At 33.2% G+C, this 23,538-nt stretch overlaps 1 protein-coding gene across 1 annotated transcript in view; it reads right to left on the reverse strand.

The window, feature by feature from the left end:
• Positions 1–12,826: 12,826 nt before the first annotated feature.
• lace (serine palmitoyltransferase long chain base subunit) overlaps positions 12,827–23,538 on the reverse strand; it is a 155,337-nt gene continuing 144,625 nt past the window's right edge. The window contains exon 11 of the mRNA XM_090407054.1: positions 12,827–13,513. Coding sequence (XP_090263180.1) covers positions 13,427–13,513 — 87 coding nt within the window. The 3' untranslated portion in view covers positions 12,827–13,426. The remainder of the gene's footprint in view (positions 13,514–23,538) is intronic.

Consider the following 23,538-nt stretch of genomic DNA (forward strand, 5'->3'; position numbering starts at 1 on the left):
CATTATGGGATATTGAAGAAATTTGATGAAGTCAGCTGACCAACATACAAATAACCTAATCATGACAACACTTGGTGATACTATTCATTTAACTTTTGATTTATCCTCCTTAAATCTTGAAGACTCACCCCCCCCCCATATACCACTGTTTGATATCTGTCGTTCAGCCATCCTCTTATCCATGTCAATAGTTTATAATTCAATCCCATATTCTCCAATTTATGCAGCAGTCTTCCATGATGTATTCTGTCAAAAGCCTTAGCAATACAAAAGTATCATGGTGTATCCATTCCCCTTGTCTAACTCAGTGGTAATATTATTATAGAATGGGAGCAAGCTGCTAAAATCATGAGCTCCCCTTAGTAAATCCATGTTGTTCATTGCAAAGTAGAGATTCTGTCAACCCATTTCTGAATGGAAGCCCTAACCAACTTTTCCAAAATCTTCGCCACCACTCCTGAGATACAGATTGGTTGATAGTTGGGTACATCAGTCTTTGCACCACCTTTGTGTAGGGATTACTATACACTCTTTCCCCTCTTGTAGAATCTTCCTTGTTCTGAGACTCAAATTATATAGCCTGGTTAAAGGAATAGACAGTTCAGCTGAACACTCCTTTAGCACCTGTGCTGATATCCCATCAGTCACTATTGCATAATTCTTATTCTGTTTGTGCAACAGCTCTAATACTTCCTCCTCATACACCCGAGTTTCTTCATCCAATGAAGGGGTAGCAGTGAGCTCAATGTTGCATACACCAGGTTGATAGCTTTTAGCAAAATGGCTGCTCATTAGGTGAACAGTTACTTCTGCATCAGTCACCTACATACCATCTGTATTCAGTATAGTTATTCTTTCAAATTCATTTTTTCTTTCTTTCTTTTACCTGCAGCATAACAGAATTTTCTGAGTTGTCTTTAATTTGCAGTCAGTTTTTTTTTTTTTTTTTCATACAAGTGTTGTACATCCATATAGATGTTCTTGGTCGTTGGGCTGACTGTCAGCAGATGGGAATTTCCCATATGAGAGGGAATCTGATACAACCATCAGTGAAATTCTATAAGGGAGCCAATTAGAATTGCAGACAGTGAAATCACCAATAAGGATGACTTCACTGTTCGGAAATTTTGACAAAATGAAATCAAGCTTTAAAGATAGGAAGTGTAAAAGGTCAGAATTGGGAGAATGATAGAGGCACCAAATGAATGAAATGATGAATTTTAAGCCACAGGAGGTAAAAAGATGAGATTTTAGGTTAGACATCCTTTGGCAGAGAATATCAGAATGCAAAGCACCTCCCTAATGATGGAAGAAATCATACGGTGTGCAATTTGGACAGTTAAGATGAGCTGTGGTTGATTTATTAGGAATTTCAGGTTCAGTCAGAAAAAACAGATCAGGGTTTGGATGACTAAAAAATGCATGTAATTTAGGGTTGATGCCCATGGATGTTGGTAAAGCGAATATGTAAGATTTTTTGTGTTATTTTTGAGATAATTTTTATTTTTTTTTTTAAATTTTGGAGATGTTTATTTTTTAATTTAACTGCAGAGATGCTATGCTTATGAGTATTTATGCTTAGTTTCATATTTAATGTGACAAAAGGTGAAGAGAAAAAGAGAAGGCAAATATATAATAGGAGTAAACACTCTTGAAGTGTTTTCCTCCCACTATAGTCCATGCGAGTCCACAAACAACGTGGACTCACCAGTGCTGCCGCACCCTTCCCCCACACACACATTCCATTACGTGGTCTCCCTCCAGGCACCACCTGGTAGTGTAGTTGGCAACAAGATTATACACCATTTTATCAAGAAGTCTCCTAAAAGATGTATTACCATCTGGTTTAGCCTCATACACTAACTAGTGACAAACCTGCAGAACTGCTTTACTACTGTACTCTCAAAGATGGGAAGGTACTTGATTCCTAGTTTCTTTCTCTTCTCGGCTCTACCAATTACCTGATGTTTTTACCATCATCTAACCTCAAGCTCTCAACATAAGTGTACTATTTCTTTCATATGGTCCTCTTCATTCTCCTGCTCTTATAGTAGTGGTACTATACATCCACCGAAAATATCACTGGCATTTGCATTTTCTTGTAGAGTATATTAACTTTTGTCAATTTACTCTACTATTATGCTTACCCTCTCCACACAACTGGCAATCACTCTTAAGCATTTCCTACATATTCAATCGCCAATCTTTCTTTTCTTCTATAAATCTTTCAATGTTTTGTGATGAATACATTTCACATACACTGCACCAAACAATATCTCACATATTACACTCCCCTAATGAAAAAAGACATTAGCTCCTATAGTTTTATTATGCACTATACCAACAGTATAGTTCTAGTATATTGCAAAAACGTGTTTTTTCCCCCCTTAAAAACTAAACTCAGTCTATCACATACAAAATAATAACTAAATTCTAAAAAAGTTATCTTTCTGCACCACACTAATTAAACACACACACACACACACACACACACACACACACACACACACACACACACACCCAATGCCAATTACTGGGAAATTTAGCAAATTCAGTGTAACAATATCTTAGCAGAATGCAACAATAATCTACTAATGCTTATTTGCACACATTACTGTTACATAGGAATCTTCATAGAGACAAAAATACTTGTTAAAAGGAGGTCCACACTAACCATTATTCACACAATACCTATTACACCCATCCTTAAACTGACAGGGCACTCATGACTGACTGTGGCAACACATCAAGCAAAACAATCATCCTCATCTTTTTTTTTTTTTTTTTTTAACTACTTTTACACAACTTCCACAAATAACCCTCCCCTTTGTTCTCTTCATCCTGTCATTGAAAATTTTTTCAACATCTATTCTAAAATCCCCTTTAGTAATTTATGTTTCCTTCATATCCCTTTGCTTTATGTATCGACCAAACTTTGTGAGCCACAGATCTATCCTTGTGTGTGTGGGGGGGGGGGTCATTATTCTGGTCACTCACCTCTGAACCAACTCCAATATTTACATTATTAGTTATTATTATTCGTGATACCACACTTACATATTCCAAGAAAACAAAGTAAGCAAATCTATGCACAGTAGTCCAGATTATTATTAACCTCTTTGTCTACTTTTCAGTGAGTTCAACATCCAGGAACCTTTAGGAGAGTGGCTGTTCAGTACAGTAGTATTCAAATGTAAGTAGTGTTTAATCAAGTTATATATAAGTAATAATCTTTGATAAAGCCCTAAGACAATGGAATGAAGTACACTGGGAATTAATCTGCAATACACACACACTGGAAATATTTAGTGATTAATCACAAAATTTATGTTAAGATAATAAATGTGGGTGTAGTAAAAAAAAAAAAAACCTCAAGAAACAGTTCAGTGATTTTTTTTTTATTATTATCTCTTGTTAAAAAAGATATTATACATCATAAATCCAAATAAAAATATTGGCATAAGAGTTTCAAATGCAAAACCTAACAGCGAGTTATGCCAGAATTAATACTGGTTAGAAGATTGCATATTTGATATCTAAAAAATTCACATTTATATCATACACAACCACCAGGGCACTATTCACTTAAGCATACAGCCTTTAGCACTGCCAGTCATCATAAGGGCTTAATAAAAAAAAAGAATTAATAGCAAAAATTATTTCTACATAAATTTCATGTACATTAGTGAATATCCTAAATAAATAGCATTCAAATTAGTAAGTACTTGACTCCAAAAAATCAAGCAACTTAACAGTAACAGCAGTTGTCATTGAATAGTCTGATAAAGTTGTCAACAGCTGCAGTTATATTACAATAAACTGAGTTCTTAAACAATTTCCAGGAAAATTAAGTTGGGAACTAAATAAACAGAACAGATACTTTCCCTTATTTTACCACTTAATCTGAAAATATTAAGTGGTAAAACCAAGTTCTATTACATTAACCCTTTCATGAACAAAACATGTTAATAGCATTTAATTTTTATTATCCTAATAGGATATATAATAGCTATTGGCAGATTTATTAATAATTTAATGAAATTGATGTATATCTATCACACATATTCAACTTAACTGAATGTGAAGTTGCTGCAATAAGATACTTTAGAATAAGAGAGAAGGAAACTGTGATGTCTATGTCAGATCTTTAGTATTCCATGTATATATAACAGTAAAAGAGAGAGACCATTATTTTATGCTCATTATTACAGCAAATTAAAATTTTAAAAAAATTCTGCAATATATATGAAGTGTCAATGAGATCCCTCAATTTTTGTTCAAAAAAGAGTTAAGGAAAGTTTTACATTATCATAATTCCCCCTTGCCTTTACAAATATATTAGCATTTTTAAAAAAAAAAAAAAATCACTTAGAAAAATATACTGAATATAAAAAGAAAATATTACTTAAAACCAATAAATTCATAATAATTCTTAATATTTCACAATTATGGAAGTTGTTAATAACATAGTAGTGATCTGACAGTACTAATTACATTTCCTGTAAAAGATACAACTTAACCATCACAATCATTAACTTCAAATATTCTATCATGATAATTTGTATATGTATATAATTTTGCAGGCCCCATCTAAAAGTGTAAGGTTGGGTCTACAAAACAAATTAATCAAACTAGAATCTCTTTTGCCATTTTTGTTATAAACAATGGAGTATTGGCACATAAGATTGTTAAACTGGTCTCCATGACAATTTGCAACTATCAAATATTTTAATCAAGATGAAAGTGCCAACAAATTATCTGAGAATATATGTTTATTCCACTCTAACTTTTAACTGTACAAAATGGTTAATGAGTTTGATGTCCTGCAGAATAAATACTCAAAAAAACTATCAAATATTTCATTTTCTACCACAAAACAATAACATATTCTAATTTTATTATATTTTATTCCATGACCAGGATAGACATTATTAAGGAAATAAACAACTTCCTGACTTTGCTTTATAATGCTGATATTAGTTTTGATCCCAGATGAAAAGATAACAAAATATTCCAACAGATTAAAATCATGTAGAGAGTAAATTATCACATTTGATATCTCTCTTCAACTTCACATGATTGAAGAAATATCAATTATAAATATTTACTTTAGTTGAGATCACATAGTTATTCTGAAGGCACAAAAATGAGGCTGCAAGAAATACACAATCTTACAAGAAACAAAATTCAGATATACTAAAATACAAAATTTACAGAGCCTCAAACCTTATTCATACAAAAATCAAGTGAAATTTACAAACAGAACTCACTACTACTAGAATCACTCTAGTAGTGTGTCAATTCAGAAACAAATTGGGCATTATATAGCTAAAAGCGATTAGTAAGATTTATTTTGCTTCTTGTTTTTATTCTTAGTAAGTATATATGCTAATAAAATAGCTTGTGAAATATGGCTCCAGTGAGATCTATTATGACAGTTTGATTACAAATAAGTCTTAAATAATACCAACATGTAAGTAAATGTGCAACATATATGACAGATAATGAACAGTTCACTTAAAACTTCAACAAATTCTATTTTTTTTTCTTAAATTCAAATGACTAATCTGCATTATACTGTATACACATGAAATTTACAGTTCATATGAATGTGCAATTGCATGATTGTGATGTGAACACTCCCTCAACTCAAAAGCAAAACTATCCTGAGTTGGAAAGCAATTGTATCTAAAATATTATAGGAGAGTAAAAAAAAGAAAAAGTGGACTTGAGAATAAGAAGAGAAGGAACAGAATGATATTTGTGTCAGGTCTGTAGGAATGCTGAGGTAGGTGGTGTATAAGTATTAAGATACTGACATTTTAATTATGTAAAATAATTTATGTTACACCCTTGGCAACATTTAGCAAAATAGTAAACTGGACCAAAGAGATAGAAAAAGAGAAAACCCAATTGCATGAACCTTGTTAAATGAATTCCATTAGTACATTAAGTACAAAAGCAAAACAAACTAATATGTATAAAGCATTCATAGTAGATCTCTTTTTCAGCAGTGCTTAAAAAGCTAATCAAATTGGTAACAAAACAAGAAGCTAACTGATTATTAATATTAACATAATTCACAGATATGAACTTAATAAACATGTAATTTATGTAAATAAAAAGAAAGCATTTAATAAAAAGCACTTGCATTTGGAAATGAGTATCTCATTACATCAGAATAAACACACAAAAATACAACACAGAGAGTGCTGCTTTCTTCCTACCTCTATCTGTCCGGTCAAACATGACTATTAGAAATCCATCTGAAACTGTTAAACATAGTCATTAACACAGTTATGTTTACAGTTTCTTAATTTGTAGCATCTGTTTTCATTCCATTCTTGTCTGATGATGTGATGAGATATTCATTATGAAACATAAGTGTTTTATATTAAATGCTTTTTTCTTTATGTAATTTATGTATAGTAAGTTCATCAAGTAGCTGACTAATAACTATGAAATATTGACAAATGACATCGAGTTACTGATCCCAAGAAGAATTCTAAAATCAATAAAATGCTTTTGTTAATTAACAAATCACTATATTTGAGTTTTATAATTTGAATATATTATTTTTTCATCACAGACACCACTCTCATGATAATGGTACAAGGGTACAGATGTCCCTGTACAGAGTTTGAGTGTTCTTCCGCCCACCAATTGTATATTAATTCTGCTCACTTTTATTAATGGTGAAAAAAAAAAACGTTTTTATTGCATGAAGTTTTCATTGGCAATATACAATAGTGCACAAATAATTTAAACACTACTCTGAATAGGAAGCTTTTTATCATTTGTTTACAGGCCACTTGGATATAATAATAATAAAACCTTATATTACAATGAACATTTCTTATTTTAATTTACAATGACATCTTATAAAATAGAAAGATATGAAAAGCTGATTGGCAATGTTTATATTAAACTGACAGAAATACTTATAATTAAGGTTTAGAGCTGACAATTAAAATTTTATTTTTTTAACACCATCTGAATTATTCAGAACTATTGTATACAATCCATGATTAAAGAAAAAAGTTATTATTTAGTAATCAAACTTATGCAACAGAAGTGCATTTAAGGAAATGGAAAAAATGGGTTTTATTTTACCTATTAAATAAATTTAACTGACTGTGCATTGGTAAATTGTTGCACTATTTTGCCACAATATATGTATGACATCTTCAAAGGATGTTATGTATGTACTTCATCTACATGACTCATTGCAATTAGATGGCAATCATGAAGTGATACAGCTCATGGCGATGGCTGTTAATCATGCAATCTTATGTTGCCTGTCAGAGCACAATCTTTTAATCTAGTTTTCCATTAGCAACGGTGAGCAAGTGGTTTTTGGTATCATTATTGATTCTGATAATTTATGGAAGATGCTGGGATTTCAAAATGCTAACACTTGATCATCATACTGATAAAGAATCAGAGCAGCAACATCATAAAGCCATAAATGATACATATAGTTTATATCATCATGAATTGCCATTTTTGAAACAAGATGGTAGTACACAAGTCAAGGTGTCATACAAACCACAGAACAATCACTTAGTGCAGTTCTAAGTTCCCCTCCCCATTAATGCATAGAATAGTCTTCTTTTTCTCTAATTATACTCAATAAAATGTTAATTTGTTTAAAATTCAAAATTTTCATTTTCTGCAGTTGGAAAGTCAAATAGGTCAATCAGCTTTTCAATACTATGAGATGTCCAGAACTTTAAACCATAAAAAAAGTTCTGAAACTATTATGCTAATTTAAATTTTTATATCAGGTAAAAATTCAAGCATAAACAGGTTTCTTCTGGAGATGCTAAGACAAGCTGCACAAGAAGTTGAGGAATATTACTATAATAAACTGTATTTAATATGTTTAGTATCATTACCTTAATAATTAATTACACTTTACTGAAAACATGTCTTAATGGTTATCTTAATATTCAATGCACTAAAATAAATGTAAATTTATGAGCTTACTATACTATTCAAGTATTGTCAAAGCATGCATACTAAAATGAAACTGCAAAATGAAGATATTTCACAGAACATGTGCTTTTGATTTTTTTTTTTTAAACAAAAAAAAAAAACATACATTTCAATAGCAAAAACATGGTATCATCAATAGTGGCAGTACACACAGGATGGCTGTAACATTGGACGGGTTTCTTTTTTGTTCATGGTACGGACTGATGTATTTAGTATTTCAACAAAAACTCGACACTAAAATACTTCAAATAACTCCAACAGTATCACACTGCCAACATTGAAATTCTATAATACTAGCCAGGTTTCATGCCTCTATTCATATGATTTCTCCAACACCATTGGTTTGCAGACAATATGCAAACCACCAAAGCCAGCCCAATATATAATCAAAATTTAATTAAGTCTTGAATTACATGCTTGAGGCAAACACACAAAAACATAATTTGAAATCCTAACATTTCATACAACTGTTCAAAAAGAAGAATTTTATTATGTTTCTGAAATAATGAAAAACACAAATTCTACCAGTTATCTGCTAGAATCTGAAAAATTATTTAAAGAATACAAGTTGCCATTCACTGCAAGGATATGTTACAAATCCAACATAAAAGACTCAAGCAAAACACGAGTGGAAAACAGAATAACACTGTTTTCATGAATACGTAAATCTGGCAGTATCATGCATTACTAAAAATTTTGTTAAGATAACCATCACATGTTAAAGACAATGGAATGAAATAAATTATATGAGGTGTGTTCAAAAAATGCATCATGGAAATGCATCATCAAAAAATGCATCATGAATATCAACTGCATTCTTATTATTATGACGGCTTAGTAAATGCCTGTGGATAGGCAAGTTAATTGATGAAATTAAACACGAACTGTTTTGTAACGTGGTATGAGCAATGCATTTGTATTAAATTTTAACATACAGGCACTCCACCTTATGAAAGCCAGACACAAACCTTTTTCCAAATCTTTTTCTTTTATTTTTTTTTTTAAATAGAAGAATTTTATGTTATGCTATCAAACTTGTCTTGCCTTGTTAACACTTGCACAAACTAACACTTATTAGTAGCTGTCACTTGATTTAGATACTATACTTGCTACTTTTCTTTTTCTTTCTTTCTTTATGTATTTATATCTGAAAAGAGATCAGGTGGCAGCAAGAGTGATGAATCCATCTAAATATGAGAAAACTGATTTGGAGATGAAAATGATAAAGAAATATGATAGGTGGAGAAAGGTTATCAAACTTATCTCATGAACTCCATTTCTCAGTATAAACAGTTAGTACAATAATAAAGGACACTGATCATATAAAAAAAAACACAATGAAGGGATATGCACCCAGTCAATAATAATTACAAAATGGTGCTATTTATGAAATGGAATGGAAAATTATTATATGGATGGAAGACTAGATACAAAAGCACTCCCCAATAAACCTACTGCCAACTAAGCAAAATCTACTATAGATTTTGTTTAGATTGTCAGTCTCTAACAAATGTTAAGGAAAAGTGTCTAAATATTTTGCACACCTATCTGGTGAGTAATAATGGTTGGTTCAAATGTTTTAAGAATCATTCTGGTTTTCATAATATGAAAATAAGTAGTCATACTCCCACTTACGCAAATCCCGAGTTACGCGGTTTCTTATATGTACGTATTCCCGTCCCGCTTCACGCCTCACCACTAGTCGTATCTTTCTGGCACCAGCCACATTCGCTAGTGTTGCACATGCTGTGAACAAGCACTGACATGTTTTGTGCGATCTCCATTCATACACGATTTTTATAGTCTACAAACCTTGCGAATATTTAATGTTATGTTCTAGATAAAAATTTTATCACATAAAAAATAATAATGCCATCCAAAAGAAGCAAGTCCGATTCTTCTACAGCTAGCAGGAAAAGAAAAACATTGACTTTGGAAACAAAACTCAACATTATTAAGAATTTTGAAGGCGGATGAAAATTTGTGAGCTAGCGAAGAAGTTCGATCTACAGGAATCCACAGTAAGAACAATCGTAAAAGAAAGGTTTACAGATTTTGGAGGACATAAATTCTAATGAGGAACAAATTGTAGCCACAAGGCAAGGAATAAAAAAAATCATTAGCTTGCTATGAAGAAATTTCATGTGACAAGAAAAGACATTATGCTGTCAGACGAATCTATTAGATTTTATGAAACCATCGACGTAGAAATAACTTTCTTTTTTTGATGTACGAAAAAATACAATTATGATTATATTTCTTAAAAAATACAGGTGTTTTTGTAAACCTTTGGTCACAATTAACTAATATTTTGTATGTTTATATATATAAATTACATGCAAAATTATACCCTGAATTACGTGAATTCGACTTGCACATTTTTTGTCCCACATACCGCGTAACTTCGGGGTATGACTGTATTTGACTAGTTAATTAGATTTTTTTTTCATTTATATAATACATACAAATATTGCTTACATTTATATTTATTCTTCATAATCTATAATGTTTATAATGTTCTTATAATGTTTTCGTGAGTTTGGGAGTATGTATATTAGCTAAATGGCTATTGAACCATGATTTTCTGAAAACAGTATATGGAGTATACTGCTATATGTTGTACATAAATATGAATGATTGTGTCAATTCCAAGAGGGAGGAACCTCAATTCTAAGAAAGAGAAAAATCTGTGCTCTGGATGACTATTAATGTTGAGAAATGATAAAAATGTATGACACGTATAATTTAGTTTGAAATGACTGATGATTAATTTGTGTGTGTAACAGAAGCAGCTGGAATTTCAAGTATCCATGATCTGCAGGCTCTTGTGACTCAATGTTATCCAAAGATCTGAACATGACATATATTTCAGCAAATGTCATGTCATGAGCAGAAGAGTAATATTTTTTAGCTAAATACAGAGTGCAACTAGCTTCCACATTCACCAGATTTGGCTGTGCAACTCCTTCTAGTGTTCCTGAAGCTTAAAATAAAATTTGATAACGTTGGACGAGAAAAGCCAGCTGGTATTGTGGATATTAAAATCTCCTAAGAGGATGCTTTCACTGTTGGTAAAGTGGGACTGGAGAAAGTCAATTTTTAGGGAGAGGAAATTAAAGAGTTCAGAGTGGTTGGTTGCATTTGGGGAGTGATAGAGACAGCATATGAATTTGACTGAGTTGGGTAGAGATATTTTCATCCAGAGAAGATCAAATTTGGGCGATTCTAGGTTGGATGCTCTCTGGCAAGGTATGTTGGAATGGATGTATGCATAGATGCCACCCTTGGATTGAAAGGAGTTAAAGATTGTGTAGTTTGGAAGGTTCAAATGAATAGATGCTGGAGGGAGATGAGATCTGAGTTTCTACCAGAAAGAGTAGGTGGGGTGTGGTAGACTTGAAGCCATTTACTGAACTTCATGAAAACATCAGTCTCCAGAACAATGGACAAAGTATGTTTGTTAGAGAAGGGCTTACACTCTGAGACCAATCCAAATCACACAATCCATTGCTCTTTGTAAAATCAGATTAACCAGGATATTTTTTGAACAGACCTCACATTACTAATGCAACAAGAGGCTTCACAGCTGAGTGTTATGGAACCTCTCAAAATTAGTTAATAAAAATATAATTTATGAGTTTTGCTTTTATCAAAATTATATAGAAATGCACATGAATGGAATTCTGACAAGACTTCACATAATAAATTACATAAATTGGTTTTAAAATCATCCTGAAAGAAATTAGTTTAAAAAGCACCCATAAAGACAAGATTTCTTTCAATAAATCTTATACAAAATAAAACAAATATTAGAAACAGGGATTTATTTCTTTTAGCATTTTATATATTTGCATCCTCATACATTCAAGTACTATAAAAGTTATTAAAATGTGATAATTAACCTGCTATTAGCCTAGTGCATAAATTACAAGATCCAAATTACTTCTAAACATGAAATATTATCATTTAGTAATGAATTAAAATGCTGAAGTCCTAATCTCACCTTTAAAAAAAAAATGCAGAAGAATAAGTCCTAGTGTACAAAACAAAACTGACTTTATGTGAAAAAATGCTTCATAATCTATTCTTATTATTAGATATGATATTTCTCTTTCTGTTTGCTAATAAGATGAATACATGGGCTAGTTGAAAGAGTTGCATAATAGTAAAAGCTAACACTATGATATTTTAGAACTTAACAGTTAGCTACTTCTCCTTATTGATAGAGAAGGCAGTCATAGAATCATATGTATGAAATGCAAATTTTCAAATATAGCAACTATGCTATTCATTTCATATGCAGTTCATTTTGTTGGAAGAACTTGTATAAATTAACTTTTCAATATTTCATATTAACATACTAGCAAATAGAATTTTATGCTCATGCAGAATCTTCCAAATTTGGAAGATTTTGTTGAGGAAGCAGCAAAACAGGTATCCAGATATGCAAAGGAACTTTTGCACAGTTTAAGTAGTTCTCATACACACTTTAGTGTTGGGAACCAAACTGTCCCATTAGCAGGAAAATAGATATACATTTTATTTTAACAAATGACAATTTCAAATTAAAAAAAACATGAAAATCTTCAAATCTTGAACCTAAAACAAGTGGTTATAACTGCATATGATTAACTAATAACATAGAAAAAAAAATGTGAAGACTTAATTAACATGCTTATACAAATTATGAACTTAAAATATTTTGATGTTTGAAAAACTTATGCTCATCATTAAACATGATAAAAAAAAAAACGCCTTTAAGGAGATCCTATACATAATTCATGCATAAGTTCAAATTACTGATATTAAAATATCAGCAAGCCTTAAATTATGATACTATAAAAAAAGTTTATCAGAAGGCTACACAATGGGGGATAGTAAAATAATTGCAAAAATATGACTATGAAGGTGAGAAAAAAAAAAAATTATAAACTGTGTTGTTCCCTCCAATTAAGCAAAAAAAAAAAATATATATATATATAATGAATGTATGTATGTATAGTTTAGCAATTTTCATCGTAATTTCTCTGAAAATCATAAACTACAGCTAAATATCCTATAATTACAAAAGATAAAAAGATTCCACCAAAGTCTTAATGAAAGCAGTGGAATGTTTTTTTTATGTACATGTGAAATCACGTACATTTGCACAGTGCAGAATATATACAGACACACTTCTCAATTTGTAAAAATTGCACATCAATATTGACTAGGAAACTAGTAGGTGTACTATAATTTTTCTGTTCCAGTACACTTGAAATGGAAATGAATAAACATGAAAATAAAGCAGTAAATGGGACTCAGTATGCAAGAAAAATGTGCTGAGTAGGATGGCAGCTAAAAAGTAGACAACACTAACCAATGAGATTTTGCTTCCACATCTTGTCCTTAAGGCACTTCTAGCACTGGCTGAGCAAATGTACACATTTCAATAAATTATTTCCTTTTTACTCCTAGGTTTTCTTGAAAGCTTTAAAACCATCAAGTCTCCAACTTCATCAATTGCATCCAATGCCTGTGTAAGATAAATCAAATTAAATATTTTATAGATATTATTTCTGGAAAATTTTCCATATTACTCCTCTAAATTAGTATTATTTATGGCTATTTTGCCTATTTTTCTTTAAGAGTACTGCTTTTATGATGTCATTGGCTTTCTGCTCAATTTTTAAGGCATTAATGATGTTTTAAAGACATGGGTACATGAAGAATATATAAGGAAGGAATAATTTTAGAAATACCTTTGTAGAATGTTTCTGGCTGTGTTCTTTTTGAGCAGCATCTGGCATATGGCGATACACATTTATATATTACTGCTGAAGTATGACTGAAAGGGGGGGGGTTGGAAATGTGGAGATAGAAAGATGCGAGAGAAACAAGATTAGGAGTGGGCTCACACCCCCATTACTCCTACCCCTAATCTTGTTTCATCATACTCTATCCTTCTCCTTTCCCCAAAAATATCTATCTTTCACCTTCTTCCCAAAATATTCATAGCCCACCCTTGAAACCCAGGGTTTTAAATTCACATACCTTTGTCTTATCTGCAATTCTCTCATATCTTTCTCTCTCCACATTTCCAACCTCCCTCCTTCCTTTCAGTCATCTTGTCTTGTCAGCTGTCATCTTCTTTCAGGAGGTTGACTACCATTAGCTTCCACCATCTACAGTTTTGTGCTTTTCTCTTACATTCTTCATGAGAGAAAAAGGTCCAGTCCTTAATATTTCCCATCTAATCTGTTCTTGTCTTCCTCTTCTTCTTTTTCCTTGTATCACCTTCTAAAAGTGTTTTCTGTACAGATTCATGCCTTAGTATGCAACCAAGGTACATGGCTTTCCTTTTCTCAATGGTTTTTAGCAGAGTCCCATCTTCTTCAATCATCTCTAATATCTCTAAATTAGTTATTTGGCAGTCCATGGGACTCTAAGGATTCTTCTGAGGATCCACATTTCAAAGGCTTTCAGTTTATTTTCACAATGTTTTGATATTGTCCAGGTTTCTGCTCCATATAGCAGTATTGACCATACGTAGCATTTGGACAGCCTAATTCTTATTTTTGTGTGAATTTCCCTTGAGGTCAGAATCTTTTTCACGCTAATGAAGGTTGATCTAGCAATTTCTATCCTTCTTAATATTTCCTTATCACACTTTCCATTCTCTGTAATTAGTTAACCAAAATATATATAACTCTCTACTTGATCTACAGTATTTTCTCTGATCTTAATATTTACATCAGGTATTTTCCCTTTTTCTCTTGTTACCAACATGGTTTTGGTTTTTTTGAAGTTGAAATTAAGTCCATATTTTTCACTTAGTTTAAGCATCTCTTCTAGTAGGTTTTGAAGATCTTTTTTTATTTTTAGTCAGCACAGTACTGTATCACCTGCATATCTTAAGTTGTTTATATTTCTGCCTCCTATGCTTACTCCTTTAAATTCACAGCCTTGCCTGACACCCTTCTTTACTGGGAATTCCTCCAAGGTTTCTCCTGATAATTTTATTGAGGCAGTTTGCTCCCAATATAGATTTATCAGTAATCTGGTATCTTACTAAAATAAAGAGCCAAGGGGCTTCATTTCGGCAATGCAAAATTATATAAATCAAGTGGATATTAAATTCAACATTATTTCAAAGCCGAATACAGAAACTATAAAAGTTTCTCTATGAAATTTGACCAGAGAGCTTACAGGAATACATTTGCTGGCATTTACGAGTTGCCCTAGCCAGACCTTATAGGAGACATGATCGCTTTGCCCAAGCATCCATATATTCGCCTCCTATTGGTCCATTTTGATAAGGTTTAACTGGCCTGACAGCTGTTTCGAACTGACTGGTTCTCCTCAGAGACCAGGCAGAAACCTTAAGAGAGCAACAAAAACTCTCATTCAGTACTAAGGAACTCAAAGTGTCGGAGAAGGGTATTTTTCGTAAGCGAACTCTCAGTCGGTGTGTAAAGTATTTACTAAAATAAAGAGCCAAAAGGCTTCATTTTGGCAATGCGAATAGGAGGTGAATATAAGGACGCTTGGGCAAAGCAATCATGTCTCCTATAAGGTCTGGCTAGGGCAATTCATAAATGCCAGCAAGTGTATTCCAGTAAGCTCTCTGGTCAAATTTCATATGAAACTTTTATAGTTTATGTATTCAGCTTTGAAATAATGTTGGATTTAATATCCACTTGATTTATATAATTTTGCATGGGAAATTCTGAAGAACTTGTCCAATGTTATTCACTTTGTCATGTGTTCAATTCGACAAATTGATTTCTTCTGGGGGGGAAAAAAAAAAGACTCAGAAAGACAGATTAGCTTTGGAGTGAGCTAAATCTTGTTATAATATCTGCTGAAATCCTGCTCAACCAATCCAAAGTCATACCATTTATGCTCTGACAATTATTTCTCCAGTAATAATGGCAGTACTGAAAGAAAAGCCAGTCAAAGCAATAGGAATTATTCATAACAGACTTGAAAAGCTTCCATCGAAAGGAAAAATTATTTGAAAAAAAGGAAAAGAGGCTCGTTTGATTTTAGAACAAATGCTAATAATTCATTAGTGGTAAAAGTTCTTCTCTTAAAGGATTAGGCATTTGCCTGTTTTGGCTTCACTGATCTTTCCATCTTGTTGCTGGTCTTTCTTTCTCATCCCCCCCCCCATCTATATTTATCCACCTCTTTTGGTAGCTGATATCTTTCCATTGTAAACAGATGTTTTTTTCCATTTCTCTCTATATTCCTTGATATTTTCATTTATATTATAAATATCTAGTTCTTTTCTGATGTCTTTATTTCTTATATGGTCTAATTTTGTGCATCCTTTAATTGTTCTTAAAAATCTCATCTCTGTAGCTTGTATTTTACTTTCATCTTTTTTCCATCTTTCACATAACAGTGAGAGTGCCTATTACTTTATAAAATTTTAGTTGAGGTTCTTGTCTTGTTTTCTGTTTAATTCACGGTCCTTTTGTTCCACAGATTTTCTGAAATTTCTTTATTTTTTCATCTATATCTTTATGCAGCCTAAATAATTAAACTATGTCATCTGTTCTATTATTTTATTTTCTATAACTATTTTTGATCTAATATGATCCCGACCTTTAAATGCCATAACTTTTTTCTTTCATGAAAATTTTTAATTGTATTGTTGGCTTATTTTGTTTAATTCATAAAATAAAATAAATGTCATTCTGTATTGATAACAGTTCTTCGGGTTAATTGTTGTTGTTCTCCATATTCTAATAATCTGATCATTATATATATAAAATGATAATTTGTTTTAGCAGATAAATATTATTTATACATGATGATTTTCATGTCTGAAACCATTTTGTTCTTCTGAGAGTAGATTGCAATATTTCTAAGTCTTTTATTCAAGATTTTGCTATAAATTTTGTAACCTGTATTTAATAAACTTATTACTCTGTAATTTCCAGAATCATCTGTCTCCTTTCTTAATAAAGATATAGCCTTAGTTTTTAACCAATCTGATGGAATCTCAGATTTTCTCCAAGAGTTATTTATTAATTTTAAGAATCTGTGATGTAAATATTCTCTGCCAAATTTCCAAAAGCTCTGTATTTATGCCATCTAATCCAGTTGATTTTATATTTTTTTTGATACCTTTATTGCTTCTTTTAGTTCTTCCAATTTTGTTGGTTCTATATTAGTGCTGATTTCTTCATTATTATTATTATTATAAAAACCTCCATGGAGTCAAAGACTCATCGTGGGAGGTCCACTGTTATACACACACTTTATCATACTGTGCCTTAAATATATTCACTGTCTCTGCACACACCACACTCTCGGGCAAAGCATTCCAATCACTCACCACTCTCCATGCAGAAAACCTGCTCCTCACTCCCTTGCTCACTCACATCCTCCTTATACAGCTTCCAGGAATGACCTCTTGTTCTCCTGCTATCCTCACCCATTCTGTGCAAAACCTCCCCAACATTAATCTGGTAATAACCTCTTAACAGCTTATATGTCTCAATTATATCCACCCCCCCCTCCTCCTCCTTCTATCCACCAATTTCTGCAAATTGCATTTTGTCATTCTGTCTTCATACTCTACATTCCAGAGACCAGAAACCACCTTAGTCAATCGCCTCTGAACTTTTTCCAATGCAATTTCATCTTTTTGAAAACCAGGTGACCAGATCTGTGCACAGTAATCCATATGTGGCCTGATCAAAGCCTTATACAAAGGAACCATTACATCCTTACTTCTACAAGTCAATGTCCTCTGCATCATTCCCATTATCCGCTGTGTTGTCTTCACTATTTTAGTAACATGTCCCCGAAATTTTAGGTCCTTGTCTACAATCACTCCCAGATCTCTCATTTCCTCTACCTCTTCCAAGATATTTGCATCGATTGTGTACTTTACATCCCATCTCTGCTTCCCAAATTTCAAAACCTTACACTTTGAAACATTGAATTGACATCCCCACTTATTTACCCATTCAGCCAGTGTATTCAAGTCCTCTTGCAAAGTTACAGCATCCACACTACTCCTGATAGCTCTCCCCACCATTGCATCATCTGTAAACAACAGCACATCACCATTCAGACCTCTCCAGATATCATTTACATACAAATTAAACAGCAATGGACACAAAACAGACCCTTGAGGTACACTACTAGTAACTTTCCTCTTCTGGAATATCACTCCTCCATAGACAACTCGCTGATACCTATCAGACAGCCAATCTCCAATCCAGCAAACCAATCTACTGTTCAGCCCCATCCGTTCCAATTTAATTACCAGCTCGTCATGTGGCAATTTATCAAACGCCTTTGCAAAATCTAAATATACCACTGTATATGCAACTCCCTTATCCAATGTATTTGTCATTTTATTATAAAAAGTAAGCAGGTTGCTAAAGCACGATCTTCCTTCAACCCAATTCTGAATCTTATTCTTAACTAACTTCTCTAATACCTTGACCACAACTCCAGACACACAGACTGGTCTATAATTCAAAGCCTTACTCTTATCACCTCCCTTAGGATTTGGAACAATTTTGGCTTGATGCTATTTCACCACGTGTCTTCCCTCAAGACACATGGAGAAATAGCATCAAGTCCCACAGCCTTATTTACATCATCTATTGAATTCCTCATATACCTCCGTTCACTTACTAATAGTTCCTCCTCCTCCTCCTCCTCCTCCTTTCCCACTGCTTTCAAGTTCTGTATGATGCCAAATTCGCAAGAATGAAATACCTTTAGAAATTGCTCACTAAATATCTCAACTATATCCTCTGCAGCGGTTATCATTCCTCCGTTTTCACCAATCAATCCCATCCTATCATAATCATTCTTTCTTCTACTGGTAACATATCGAAAAAACTCCTTAGGATTTTGTTTTGGCCGCTTTAGCTAACTGCTGCTCATACTGCATTTTTGCTACTCTTATCAAGCTAGTCACCTTCCTCGCCTGCTCTTTGTACTTCTCATGAAACTGGTTGTTATAAATACTGATTTTGTGTTTCTTCCATAATACCTTCTTCTTACAGATTGCATACCTTATCGCTTGGTTCATCCATTTTACACCAACTCTATTTACCCTCTTGACCCTTGGAATACAATCTGATATTGCCTCCACCAAATAGTTCTTTGGTATGGCCCAAGCAGCACTGATATCCTTTCCATCCAGTTCCTCTTTCCAATTTATTATCGCAAGCTGTTTCCTGAGCTTTTCATAATTACTAGTCTTATAATTCCACATATATCCCTTTCTAACAGACGTCCTCGAATGACTGGTCACCTTGATCACGTCGTGATCAGGAGGTGACCTCGTGGTCACTCTCACCAACTGGTGGAAGATTTGACACCTCATTTATAATAACATCATCTGATGAGATGATCAAATCCAATACTCTTGATCCTCGTGTACCCTCCGTTACGTGCGGCCTAAGGTAATTATCTTTCAAAAACTCCAAAAATTAATTTTCTTTACCCCCAGATGCAGTCTCTTGCTTCCAGTCTATATTACCATAATTAAAGTCGCCCATAATGATAATTCGTTTCTTGCTAGCTAGGCCAATTTGCCTATACATTTCCTTCTCATTACCCTCCATATTACCAGGTCTATAGCAACACCCAACTAAATATTTCATCCTGTTTACTTCTACCTCACACCATACTGCCTCAAAACCGTGACCACTATTTGCACCTTGCAATTCCACCTTAGATGAGCACAACTCATCTGCTACCATTATTATTTTCTGTTATTAAATTTGGGTCATGCCATAAATTTTTATAATGTTCTATCCATTGTTTATTTTGCATTATGTTGATTTGAGCTGTATCTCTTTTGTCATCATTTAATTTCCTCAATATTTTGTAGGTTATGTATGTCTTCTATTTTATTAATAAATCTGTCCCAAGAATACTGAGCTTTAATCAAGTAATTACTCCATTCTTCAAGGATATCTTTTTCTCCTTTTTTCATGTCACCTTTATCATCTCTAATTCCTTTTACAACACTCTTTCCTCCATTTCTGAGCTTCTTCAACAACCTCCAGAATATCTTGCCACCTTCTTGGTATTTATTTTCTACATTCTTACCAAATTCCGCCCATGACGTTTGTTTAGCTAGTTTTACACACTGTTTAGCTTTCTTACATTTGTCTTTGTATTCTTGAAGAGCACAAGCTGACTTATTTGCCAGGAACTTCTTTTGATATGCTTTCTTCTTTTCCTTCACTGCCTCTTTAACTTCCTGTGTCCACCATGGAGTTCTGATTTTTCTATCTTTGCACACAACCTCACCACATGCCTCTCTGGCTGAATCAATCAGGGTTTTCTTCAAGGCTTGCCACTGAATCTTCAAGGATTGGTTCCTGTTCTCAAACTCTCATTTTTTCTTCAATAATCTTTGTGTATTTTAGTCTACAGTTCACATCTGAGAACTGCTCAACTTTTATTCACTTTAAAACTTTCTTACATGTTATTCTTTTCAATATGAAATTCAATTTTATCCTGCTCAAGACTAAATTGTGATCGCTTCCAATTTCAAATCCTCTGTACACTCTGATGTCCTGCACCAGGGAAAAAACATCACTATCAACAATAACATAATCAATGAGACTTTTATTATTCCTTACCTCTTCTCTCCATGTGAATTTGTGCACATTTTTATGTTGGAAAATTGTTGGAACATGGTGTTAGTAATAACCAGTCCATGTCCTGAGCAGAAATCCAACAGGTATTTGCCATTATTATTGGCTTTGCTCTTTTCTTCAAATTTTCCCAAAATATTTTTGTATGTCTGGCAATCATTTCCTACTCTGCTATTTAGATCCCCAACAAGGACCAACTTTTCCTTTTTCATTGTGCCAGTTGCTTTTTCTAAAGCATCAAAAATTTTCTAAAGACAGCCAATCTCCAATCCAGCAAACCAATCTACTGTTCAGCCCCATCCGTTCCAATTTAATTACCAGCTTGTCATGTGGCAATTTATCAAACGCCTTTGCAAAATCTAAATATACCACTGTATATGCAACTCCCTTATCCAATGCATTTGTCATTTTATTATAAAAAGTAAGCAGGTTGCTAAAGCACGAATCTTCCTTTAGTAAATCCATGCTGGCCGCCAAAGAGTATTTTTCTGTTGTCAACCCAATTCTGAATCTTATTCTTAACTAACTTCTCTAATACCTTGACCACAACTCCAGACACACAGACTGGTCTATAATTCAAAGCCTTACTCTTATCACCTCCCTTAGGATTTGGAACAATTTTGGCTTGATGCTATTTCACCACGTGTCTGCCCTCAAGACACATGGTGAAATAGCATCAAGTCCCACAGCCTTATTTACATCGTCTATTGAATTCCTCATATACCTCCTGTTCACCTTCCAACTACTAATCGCATTCAGACTACAGCTTGAGGTTAGTGTCGAGATGTACTAGATGGAGGATGATTTCTTTAGATTCTATAATTCTTCTTTCCAGTTCATTATGGCATCGAAAGATATTTTACGATTTGTCCTGTATGAATGATAGTTTCACATCATTACCATCAGTAGAATTTAAGATGTGGTTCGACAGAGCACTTGCTCTGGTTCTGCAATATGTGATGTCTCTTTTATGTTCTTCTAGGCATAATTCAATGGATTTTTCCATCTAGCCAAAATAAGGTATGTTGCAGTTGCACCAAATATGGTAAATGCCAGGATTAAATAGTAGCTTATTAACTTTGTTTTGTTTTGAATAACCATTTTGCTGAAAGGTTGTAAGAAGGAATTGAAGTTCTTTGTTAATAGCATTTTCTTCACAGAGGAGGGAGAAAGCATGTTTGCTTAACATAGAAATAATGCCAAGCTTTTTGAGGTGGTAGTGATGGGACTGTGTATGGAGATATCTTTTGGTGTGAGTGGGTTTCCTGTAAATAGAGATTTTTAATTTCTCAGATACATGGGCGAGTTTGACATTTAGGAATGGAAGAGCGTCATCAATCTCTAATTCTGCAGTAATATTTATTAAATAAATTAAGTTATTTATTTAATAAGATTTCTGCTCAGGACATGGACTGGTTATTACTAACACCATGTTCCAACATAAAAATGTGCACAAATTCACATGGAGAGAAGAGGCTAGGAATAAGAAAAGTCTCATTGACTATGTTATTGTTGATAGTGATGTTTTCTCCCTGGTGCAGGACACCAGAGTGCACAGAGGATTTGAAATTGGAAGTGATCACTATTTAGTCTTGAGCAGGATAAAATTGAATTTCATATTGAAAAGAATAACATGTAAGAAAGTTTTAAAGCAAATAAAAGTTGAGCAGCTCTCAGATGTGAACTGTAGACTAAAATACAGAAAGATTATTGAAAAGAAAATTGAAAGAGTTTGAGAACAGGAATCAAACCTTGGAGATTCAGTGGCAAACTCTGAAGAAAACATTGATTCTGCCAGAGAGGCATGTGGTGAGATTGTGTTGAAGGATAAAAAAATCAGAACTCCTTGGTGGACACAGGAAGTTAAAGAGGCAGTGAAGGAAAAGAAGAAAGCATATCAAAAGTTCCTGACAAATAAGTCAGCTTTTACTCTTACAGAATACAGAGACAAATGTAAGAAAGCTAAACAGTGTGTAAAACTAGCTAAACAAAAGTCATGGGAGGACTTTGGCAAGAATATAGAAAATAAATATCAAAAAGGTGGCAAAATATTCTGGAGGTTGTTGAAGAAGCTTAGAAATGGAGGAAAGAGTGCTGAAAAGGAGTTAGAGATGATAAAGGTGACATGAAAACAGAAGAAAAAGATATCCTTGAAGTATGGAGTAATTACTTTGAAAAACTGCTAAATGAAACAAGCAGTGATGACAGCACAGTGATAAAAAACACTGACCAGGTATGCAGTCAGGAATACATATCCATACTTGAAGTAGAAAAAGCCATCAAAGGCTTGAAATGTGGAAAGGCAGCAGGAGTATATGATATTCGACCAGAAATGCTGAAGTATGGTGGTATAAAAGTCTTACAGTGGCTGCACTGCATAGTTCAGAAAGCCTGGACAGAGGGACGAATTCCCGATGATTGGAGTAGAGCTCTCATAGTACCCATGTATGAAAAGGTAAATAAAACTGAATGTGAGAATTACAGAGGTATTTCCCTACTGAGTGTTCCTGGCAAGATCTATGCAAGTATACTTGAGAAACGGTTGCGAAGAATTGTGGAAGAAAAGCTTGGTGAAGAACATGTTAAATCTGGTGTGAGACAAGGATGTACATTATCCCCTCTGTTATTCATTATCTATATGGATCACATTATGAAGGAATGTGGTATTAAACCTGATATCAAAATTGGAGATGTTAATGTCAGCTCTTTGCTTTATGCGGATGATGTTATACTTCTAAATAAATCCGCTACAAGTCTGCAAGATTCTCTGATTAAATTGAATAGCTGTTGTAATAGATATGGTATGAAGGTCAGCAATAAAAAGACAAAGACAATGAAAATAGGCAGAATCATTGAAAATGTCAACTGTGTTGTGAATGGAGAACATGTGGAACAAGTAAAACATTTCAGC

Source organism: Typopeltis vanoorti, chromosome 17, assembly GCF_054136105.1.
Source record: "Typopeltis vanoorti isolate ZY-2024b chromosome 17, IOZ_Tvanoo_1.0, whole genome shotgun sequence".
In the NCBI taxonomy this organism is placed as follows: domain Eukaryota; kingdom Metazoa; phylum Arthropoda; class Arachnida; order Uropygi; family Thelyphonidae; genus Typopeltis; species Typopeltis vanoorti.